Source organism: Gorilla gorilla, chromosome 15, assembly GCF_029281585.2.
Source record: "Gorilla gorilla gorilla isolate KB3781 chromosome 15, NHGRI_mGorGor1-v2.1_pri, whole genome shotgun sequence".
In the NCBI taxonomy this organism is placed as follows: domain Eukaryota; kingdom Metazoa; phylum Chordata; class Mammalia; order Primates; family Hominidae; genus Gorilla; species Gorilla gorilla.
Window position 1 is genome coordinate 32035283 of NC_073239.2, and position 10310 is coordinate 32045592.

Consider the following 10310-nt stretch of genomic DNA (forward strand, 5'->3'; position numbering starts at 1 on the left):
GTTCACCCACCACCTATGAATGTGACAGCATTTGGAAGCAGGGTTTTACAGATGTAACTAAGTTAAAATAAGTTCATACTTGATTAAGAGGGACCCTAATCAAATGACTGGCATCACTTTAAAACAGGTAAATGTGGACACAGGCACACAGGGAAGATCACCCAGCAACAGATATAGAGATTGGAGCAATGCATCTACAAGCCGAGGCAGTGGCAAGGATTGCTGATACCCCTAGAAGCTAGGAGAAGCATGGGACAGACTTTGCCAGACACTTCCAGAAAGAACCAACTCTGCCGATACCTTGATTTCAGGCTTCTGGCCTCCAGAACAGTGAAAGAATCAATTTCTGTTGTCTGCTGCCACCAGTTTGTAATACTTTGTTATAACAGCACTAAGAAATTAGTACAATACCCCAGAGTGTCTTAGTCAGGGTCCAAGAAAACAGAAACCACTCCAAATATTTGCAAACAAAAGGAGTTTATTCCAGGGAACTGATTACATGACAGAAGCCAAAGAGGGTAAAATGAATCAACCGAGAGATTAGCAATAGCAGGAAGCCACTACCACACCTAGCTGGAGGCATGGAGGGAGCAAGCAGTGTTGCCAGGACGCTGATCACCTGGCAGAATATGAAACCATATCTAACCTGCCAGGTGAGAGCTGGAGCCAGGAGGAGAGCTGAGGAGTCATGCTGAAACAGTCCACAAGCTAAGAAGAAAGAGTGGGAAGGAAAAAGACCCTAATTCTTCAGCACCACCCATTGGCTTGGTCCAAGAAGACAGAGCTGTCAGACAGAGAAATCTGTGTGATGTAGACTGTGTCACAGAGAAGAGCAGCAGGAAGATGAGGGCTGGATCTGAAAGCTACCTGGGCAAAGATCCAAACCAACAACTCCACTCCAACCCCATGAGACTCAAAGGAAGAGAGTTTAAGCTTTTGCTGTTTTTTAAATAAATTACTAGGATCCATAATAATACCAGTAAAAGGTGAGATCTGAAGGATGAGAGACACTATGAAGAAACAGTGTGAGACAGTAATAATGCACTGATGATCATGGCAGTACAAAAAATGGGAAGTCCTTCATGAGTCAGGTTTCTTTAAACCCACATGCAACTCCCACTTGGATGGACACAACAGTATGTGAAGACTCACACTGTGTTCTTTTGTTCCAAGAACCACCACAGGAACACAACAGGAAAACCAAAGGAATTCACACACCCTTTGAAAGAAGCAGGACACTGCTGCAAATTTTGCAAAACAGGTGAAAAACTCTAAGTTCCCAAAGTGTGAGAGGGAAAAAACCTGCTTCTGAACACACATCCCCACTGGGGAATCTGAAAATCCAGATCAAGGGAGAATTTAACCTTACCTTGAACTGAAACGAATGTAGGCAGTCACACAAAATATAAAAGTAGAAGTATCAGTATCAGAAGACTACAAGGCACTTCCAGTCTTCAGCTTGAGCCCAGGGAAGCCATTCCTGACTATATCTCACAGGATCTCTCAGGGAAGGCAGCCAGTGGAATTGGGAAGGGGTCACCAGGTGAAGGAAGCTTCCAACTGAAATTGGTAGTGGTTTCAATTGGACACAAATTTTCTTTAGTGGAGTCTGGGGGATGAGTGGGAGCTTTGGCAATATGAGCACATGAACTCAGAAGCAAAGAAGCCACTCCCGTTGGAGTGGGCAGATGGGGAGGGGTGATATCTGAAATCCATGCTTGCTTTCTCAGTGGGAAAGCTCACAGCCTTGGGCAAGATCTGAGTGGGGCACTTTGGGAGTGAGACTGGCCTTGCCAACTGTGTGGGAGCTGGGTAAGGCCTCTCGCTACCAGCTTTCCGCCACTTCCCTGGTGAATTATATGACACAACAGAGGTAGCCAAGATCCCCTCTGGAAAATAACCCCATTGGCCTAAGAACCACCACCACATCCCGCACAGTGGCCACAGCAAACCCCACACAAGGAGACTCTGAGCCCAGACCCACCTAACCCTGCCCCAACATGATGGTATTTCTTTACTCACCCTGGTAACCAAACACAAAAGATAGAAACTCTTGGGAGCTTCCAGGCCCCACCCATCATCTGAGAAACCAAAATACTTACCCTGGCCAACTTAGGGCAAACCTAGATCCCTCTACTACCAATGCAGCTGGTGCTCTCTTGAAAGCACCACCTCTTGGCTGGAGGCCAAACAACATAGGCCATTACAGCAACTCATGACAGAATAACCCTGAACCCAGGAAGGAGAAGATAACACCTAATTCCAATGCCTGCAACATCCTGGCTAAACAGAGGTCCTGAGTGTGTCCACATGAAAACTTCCCTGCTAGCATAACCAGCATTCAAGAAACCCAGCACACTACACATATCTACAAACAAGGACTCTCACAGAGTCTACTTCACTCCCCTTCCACCTCCACCAGAGCAGGTAACGGTATCCATGGCTGGGAGACCTGAAAAGAGATCACATCACAGGACTCTTTGCAGACATTCCCCAGCAGCAGCTGGAACCTGGTAGCGCCACTGGGAGGCTAGACCCAGAAAAGCAGTAACAGCCAATGCAGTCCAGTGGTCAGAAAGTCCCATCCCTAGGGGAAGGGGGAGAGCACCACATCAAAGGATCACCCCATGGGATAATAGAATCTGAACAGCAGGCCTTGAATTCCAGACCTTTCCAATGAAATAGTCTACCCAAATGATAAGGAACTAGAAAGGTAATTCTGGTAATATGACAAAACAGAGTTCTATATCACCTCCAGAAGATCACACTAGCTCCCCAGCAATGGAGCCAAACCAAGAAGAAATCTCTGAATTGCCAGATAAATAATCCAGAAGATTATTAAGCTACTCAAGGAGATACCAGAGAAAGGTGAAAAAACAACTCTAAAAATTAAAAAATATATATATACATAAATATAGGATATGGGTGAAAAATTCTCCAGAGAAATAGATATCATAAAGAAAAAATAATCACAACTTCTGGAAATGAAAGCCATGCTTAGAGAAATACAAAATCCACTGGAAAGTTTCAACAATAGACTAGAACAAGCAGAAGAAAAAACTTCAGAGCTCAAAGACAATGCTTTCAAATTAACCCAATCGAACAAAGACAAGGAAAAAATAATTTTTAAAAAATGAACAAAGCCTCCAAGAAATGTGGGATTATGTTAAACAGTCAAACCTAAGAATAATTGGTGTTCCTGAGGAAGAAGAGAAATCTAAAAGCTTGAAAACCTTATTTGAGGAAATAATTGAAGAAAACTCCCCTGGCCTTGCTAGATACCTAGACATCCAAATACAAGAAGCTCAAAGAACACCTGGAAAATTCATCACAAAAAAGGCTATCACCTAAAGTCCTATCCCAGTTCTGTTAAAGTAATAGCAGGAATAGCACCTTATAAATACCTAGAAAAATAGTAGAAGGAAACATGCTTAAGCATTAATAATGATCTCTTGTGGTAGAATTTTTGGTAATTTTAATTTTATCATTTACATGTTCCTACTTAACTATACATATATATTTATACATATACATATACATAAATATACAAACATATGTATCCATACACATTTTTGTTTATGGACAGCCTATGACTGTGAGCCAAGGGACATCAGAGACATGGCTCTCTGGAAACTGAGAGAATACTTAGTGGACAGTTTTTTGTTTGTTTGTTTGTTTGTTTTTGAGATGGAGTCTCGCTCTGTCGCCCAGGCTGGAGTGCAGTGGCGCGATCTCAGCTCACTGCAAGCTCCACCTGGGTTCAAGCCATTCTCCTGCCTCCACCTCCCGAGTAGCTGGAACTACAGGTGCCCGCCACCATGCCCGGCTAATTTTTTGTATTTTTAGTAGAGACGGGGTTTCACCATGTTAGCCAGGATGGTCTCGATCTCCTGATCTCGTGATCCACCCGTCTTGGCCTCCCAAAGTGCTGGGATTACAGGCATGAGCCACCACGCCCGGCCTTAGTGGACAGTTATTATCAGGATGATCAGCATCCATTTTTCCATCACCTGGCAACAACAACTAGCATTTCTCAAGGGAAATCCCCTCCTCATTCATAAGCACCATAGATGGAGTGGAACAGTCCCCACCTCAGCTTAAGGAGGGCTAAATAACCAAAGCATAAAGCAATCAATCCACTACACTTCAATGGACCCAATGATGACTCATTTTGGTTCAATAAATATCAAGTCCACAACTTTTTTGCAGAAGTGTGGAATAAAAAAAGTTATCTTTGTCACAGAATATTTATATTTAAAGAGGGGATTCTAAATATTCCAAAAATATGAATCCGAGATAGTGGTAAGATAGGAGTGGGTTGCCATTTGGAGTATTTGTTGGGTGTGTGCAACTCTGCATACTGCTAAGGCAAGTCCAGCCTCCATCTCACACCAACAAGCAGATTTCCCCACCACGGCCCTTACCATCTTGTGCTCTAACCCCAGATTTTCAGTCTACTCTTGCTAACCATCAACTCTTCAAGGGCAAGAGCCATGTCTCTCATATCCCTGCATCTGGCTTGCTAAATAATTATTCATGATTTTATCTGAGTAGAAAAAGAGCCAAGAACTGAGAAAAGGAGACATTCTTGGTTCTCAGTCACTGAGGAGCTTCTGCGGTACCAGCCTTTCTGCTAGCTGCAGCCACAGCTTCAACAGCTCCACCTCCTTGTTCTTTATTCTTGCTTTCACCTTGTTACTCAGCAGCAGGGGTGTAAATGTGACAGTGCCATGTCAACTTAAACCAAACCAGAGAATTTTAATAAACCACCTTCTATAATGACACCCATCAAAACCAGAAGGGGACAAGTCTAGGAGGTCTCTGAGGTTACTGTACCCATCCCTCCTTCATCTCCCTCCAGCATTTGTTTCTGGAAGGAGTCAACACCAACAACTCTGACCTGGGCAGCCTTCCTGAGAAAATGCAGCCATTCCTGCTCCTGTTGGCCTTTCTTCTGACCCCTGGGGCTGGGACAGGTAAGTGACTATCCCTATTCCAGAGGCCTGAACCCAACTTATAAGATACCCTGTACCCATGAGCACTGGTCAGGAATTTTCCTCAATCTGAGCCCACCTTCCATTCCACACCCAGACTTATAAATCTGAGGCTAGATAGATACTCAGCAAAGATCGAAAAATGAAGGGTGTTCCCTAAAAGGTTTAATGGGTGTTAGCCTCTCCCTATACCTCTCCTTCATGACCTGGAGTGTGGATTGTTCGTAGAAAGGCATTTGGTAGGGAATGTGAAGCTAAAAAAGATAAGTAATTATTACTCTACACTCCAACCCAGGAAAGAGGAGCTCAGACACCAAGTTGCAGTCATAGGAGTTGTCACTGGACCCAGCTTAAGAACCACTTAAATTATTCAGTGCCCCCACCCAGTCACCCCTGCCAGGAGAGAAGCCCATGGTGCAACTGATCTCAGAGGTGGCAAGATGACTGTGTCCATAGCTCTCCCGTTACCTTGGCTCCACCTGGGCTTTGCGATTCATTTTTAGTTGATTTCTCCACTTTCTTCTGCCTTTGCAGGCCCTCGGCTACTCCACTGACCTGGTGACAACCCCCTCTAACATCCCTGAGGTCCTGAATCCCACCAGCACTACCCCCACTTAACCTCAGCCAAAGGCTAATTGGAGGCTATTCATTTATGCACCAAACAACACTTACTGAGAACCTAGAATGTGTTCGGCCCTGGCACATGAGAATTTTAGAAAATCCAACTCCAGAAGCTCATGGGTAGATCATTAGACAGCAGAGGCTCAGAGGGATCAGAGAGACTCACTAGAAAGGAGGAGCCTGGGAAGTCCTGTCCAGGATCCTCTGGGGCTCTACCACTGTGAAAATAGATCTTTCTTCCTCCATGTGTTTCTGCAGTAGGATGCAAAAGTCAAGCACTGTCCATTCTGAGAAGGTTCTGAGACTTAAAGTTCAGAAAAGCTTGCTCTGCCTGCAAGGAGTACTGCCTGCAGAGCTCAGGAGGACCCTCCCTCACTGTCTGCAGCACACAAAACACTTCACCCTCAATCACTGTCGTCCTAAGCCTTCTCTCCTGACTGCAGCCATCCCCAGCTACTTTATCTTCCAGTCTTTCCTTTCAGAGGAGATCATCGGGGGCCATGAGGCCAAGCCCCACTCCCGCCCCTACATGGCCTTTGTTCAGTTTCTGCAAGAGAAGAGTCGGAAGAGGTGTTGCGGCATCCTAGTGAGAAAGGACTTTGTGCTGACAGCTGCTCACTGCCAGGGAAGGTAAGGAACAGCACCAGCTCACCTCCTGAGTTCCCCCTACAGGGACCCTTGTTTTCTCCTGGGGACTGCAGCCCAGGGGAGCTTCCAGAGTTCCTGGTAACACAAGCCCATGAAAGCTCATCGGAGCAGCCACCTGGGAATAGGACTAAGATGATGAAAGGATGAGAAATAGGACAGGGTCAGAGGGTCAGAGGTTAGAGCAAGTGGCATGGTTTCACACACTGGCCCAATAAGGCAGTAGTAAAGGTTGAATCCATGCATTAAGGATCAAAATGCAAACTCGAGCAATTTCATGATATTTCCTGAAGGCAAGAGAGAGCCCCCAGAAGCCCTACTCTTCATGTCTTTGTGAAGTAGAGGGCACAGTCACTCAGCCCTGGAGCCCTTCTGTCCCTTCAACTTCCCCTCAGCTGCAGCCCTACCCTGCCACAGCTGTCATCTGCTCTTCACTGCTCCTGGGCTGTATCCCCTGTGACTCCACCCCCATCCTCACTCTGCTCTCTGTGCAGCTCCATAAATGTCACCTTGGGGGCCCACAATATCACGGAACAGGAGCGGACCCAGCAGCTTATCCCTGTGAAAAGACCCATCCCCCATCCAGCCTATAATCCTAAGAACTTCTCCAACGACATCATGCTACTGCAGGTGAGGCACACTCCTGCCACTCTTGCTCTTCTTGGACCAGTTGGTTCCACTCCCACTGTGATGCCAGCACTTTCCTCCTTTCCATCCTGACCTCTTGGCCAGTTCCTGTGCCTTAGAGGAGAGGGAAGATTGTGCAGCCCCATCACTGTGTCGGGGTCCAGAAGGCCATTGCCTGACCTGGACTTTCTTGCTTCTTCCCCACCAGCTGGAGAGAAAGGCCAAGTGGACCACAGCTGTGCGGCCTCTCAGGCTACCTAGCAGCAAGGCCCAGGTGAAGCCAGGGCAGGTGTGCAGTGTGGCTGGCTGGGGTTATGTCTCAATGGGCACTTTAGCAACCACACTGCAGGAAGTGTCACTGACAGTGCAGAAGGACTGGGAGTGTGAACGTCTCTTCCCTGAAAATTACAGCAGAGCCACTGAGATTTGTGTGGGGGATCCAAAGAAGACACAGACCAGTTCCAAGGTTGGATTTCCATCCTCTACCCAGAAAGACCACAGGGAGAGAGGAACTTGAGGGAGTTCTGGGGTATGACAGTAGCCAGATCTTTATGCTCTCAGCCCAGAGCTTGGGCAGCCTGTGTCCTCCTGGAATCTAGTCTTTAGTCCACTCCTTGGGTGGATTGGGGTGGCTGGAGGGGAAGGATCTGTCATCCCACAGTCACTTATCACCAAAGTGTCCATGAGAATTGCAGAGAAAGGCTTGGTCTGGGGAGAGCCAGAAAGCACAGCCAGGGCCATGCTGGAGACCCAGGACTGAGGGAGGTGACAAGGCCTGCCTGGCACTGATGTCACACAAAATCCATAACAGAGACCACCCATCCCAGGGAACACTAGCTCAGTCTTTCCTCTCTCTGTTCACAGGGGGACTCCGGGGGGCCCCTCGTGTGTAAGGACGTGGCCCAAGGTATTCTCTCCTATGGAAACAAAAAAGGGACACCTCCAGGAGTCTACATCAAGGTCTCACACTTCCTGCCCTGGATAAAGAGAACAATAAAGCGCCTCTAACAGCAGGCATGAGACTAACCTTCCTCTGGACCTGACCATCTCTGGGACAGAGGCAAGAATCCCCAAGGGGTGGGCAGTCGGGGTTGCAGGACTGTAATAAATGGATCTCTAGTGTAAATATGACTGAAGTCTTATTTATTCACTGAACCATCTTCAATATGCAACAACACTGCTCCAGGCAGCCGTCTGCTGTCAGTTCTGGCTTTTGCTTCTTCCTTTCTCCCCCAGCCCTTCCTCCTCCCTAAACCCCATGCTGTACAGTTTTTTCACTAATTTCTCAATCACATGTCTTTGATACTGAACCCTCTGTTAGAGCTGGTTTGAACTCCATTATAAACAAACAATCTTCACCCCTCTCCCTTCACAAAAAAAAATAAACCTCTCTGGACGTTAGGAATTTCTTATTGTCTCTAAACCTACCACCTACTCCCCTAACAATGTAGCAGAGAATGGAGCAGGGCAGTGGAAAGGAAATAACTCCAGGGACTCAGAAGGCCAGGGGCCATGCCATGAGTACTCAGTTTCCTATTTTCAGGGCCTGTCCCTCCAATGGGGGCAGGCTTCTCCCACAGCCAGGTCTGCCTGCAGCTTAGGAGGTTGAGATGCTCCTCTGCACCTAGGTCCCATTTCCCTGCCCTGGGCCCAGCCCTGAGCTCAGTCAACCTTCTTCCTTCCTGGCCGGCCTTCCCAGCTCCCAAGAGTTTTTCACCCAAGTGCCCTGGCTACCAGTTTCTTTCCCTTCTAGCTCACCCTGTTCTGAAGCCAGCCTCTCTCTCATGTCCCTAACAGAGTTCCCAACTCTGTGAATTCTTTTCTACTGCTTGTCCCAGCCAGACCTGGCCTGCCAGCCCACCTGATGCTGATCAGAGGAGCCAGCTCTCACCTTCCACCTGGGCAGGGCTAGCTGAGGCCCTCAGTCCAGTGCAGCTTTCCCCAGGGTTTCAGGCATCACCTTCTGTGGAGCCACTCAGCAGCCTCAACATCTTTCAGCCTAGCCTGGCCTCAGACCCAGACTCCCCCTGTTGGCAATCTGGGGTTATGGCAGCTGTGCACCAGAGGGCTCCAGGGCCACTGGGCTGGAAGTAACACTATGCCATTTATCAATAGACGAATACTTGCTGATCTCTTTGTGCCAGGCATATAATAGGTCCTGTCCCTGCTTTTGGAAATTTTACAATGATAAAAAGTTTCATCTCAATTCTCCTGGTTCCTCTGCTTCTACCAGCCAGGTCAGTTTGGCACAAATGGATCTGTATTTATAATCCACAAGAAATCTTGTTTTAAAAATAATTAAATTATCTATATTCTACCTGTAGTGTTCATTACAGCCTCACATGCATGATCTGGCTTGATTCCAGAAGGACAGTGTGTGAAATTAGAAGAGACTTGGAGATTCTCAGGTCCTAAAGTTTTTAATCTATGTTCAGTGGAGTCTGTGTCCAGAGGTGTGGAAGTGTATTAGTCTGTTCTCACACTGCTAATAAGAACTTGGGTTCTTTGGGTACTTGGAACTTGGGAACTTGGGTAATTTATAAAAGAAAGAGGTTTAGTTGACTCACAATTCCACATGGCTGGAGAGGCCTCACAATCATGGCGGAAGGTGAATTAGAAGCAAAGTCACATCTTACATGGCGGCAGGCAAGAGAACTTGTGCAGGGAACTCCCCTTTATAAAACCATCAGATCTCTTGAGACTTATTCACTATCACGAGAACAGCACAGGAAAAACTGGCCCCCCCGATTCAATAACTTCCCACCGGGTCCCTCCCACTACATGTGAGGATTACAATTCAAGGTGAAATTTGGGTGTGGACACGGAGCCAAATTATATCAGGAAGGAAGGAAGAAGACAACCAGAGCAGCCTTGGCTTTGTTTATTCTGCATATAGAAGACATTAACCTCAGTCCACAAACTTAAGAAATGCTACAGTTCAAGTGTGAGACAGTTAATATAATAGTGACCCCATTGATTTTATTTAGGATCCTGATCTCTCAAATAGTACTGCTAATGAGTTAAATGTGACAGAACACTGTAAACTCACAATTGCTGGCAAACACTGAATCAAATGGGACCAACACTGAAAAAAGTAGAAACTTCACTGAAAAGAATAACAAATAAATCACACGCATACAGGGAAAAAATCCAGCACATTGAAAAATAAGAGGAAAAACAAATAGACTTATTTTTCACATAAGGCTGTCCTGATGTCCATCTCCCAAGCCTTTCCCTGGGAAGCAGTACTGGCAGCAGCACAGGTGAGAGAGGAGTCAGTATATGCAGAGATAAGCAAGTGACCAGCAGCACACCTAAGAGTCAGGGGGCCATCACATAGAAGAAGCACAAAGACCCCAAAAAGCCAGCCAAGTAGAGCTCTATGGAGTCCCAGGGTGTAAGCCAAAGACAGCGGCAGAATGA

The 10310-nt window shown here is 46.7% G+C and overlaps 1 protein-coding gene across 1 annotated transcript; it reads left to right on the forward strand.

The window, feature by feature from the left end:
• The first annotated feature begins 4709 nt into the window (after positions 1-4709).
• Positions 4710-8018, forward strand: GZMH (granzyme H). Its single transcript, XM_004055030.5, has 5 exons — positions 4710-4976; positions 6098-6245; positions 6755-6890; positions 7096-7353; positions 7752-8018. Exons 1-5 carry the CDS (start codon positions 4922-4924, stop codon positions 7893-7895), a joined length of 741 nt encoding a protein of 246 aa, XP_004055078.4. The 5' UTR covers positions 4710-4921; the 3' UTR covers positions 7896-8018.
• The last annotated feature ends 2292 nt before the right edge of the window (positions 8019-10310 follow it).

Bases quoted from the DNA above. Each gene is read 5' to 3' on its own strand.
- GZMH (XM_004055030.5), top strand. From the start codon at position 4,922: ATGCAGCCATTCCTGCTCCTGTTGGCCTTTCTTCTGACCCCTGGGGCT. The intron at 4,977-6,097 runs GTAAGTGACTAT...CTTTCCTTTCAG, and splicing joins GACCCCTGGGGCTGGGACAG to AGGAGATCATCGGGGGCCAT. The intron at 7,354-7,751 runs GTTGGATTTCCA...CTCTGTTCACAG, and splicing joins AGACACAGACCAGTTCCAAG to GGGGACTCCGGGGGGCCCCT.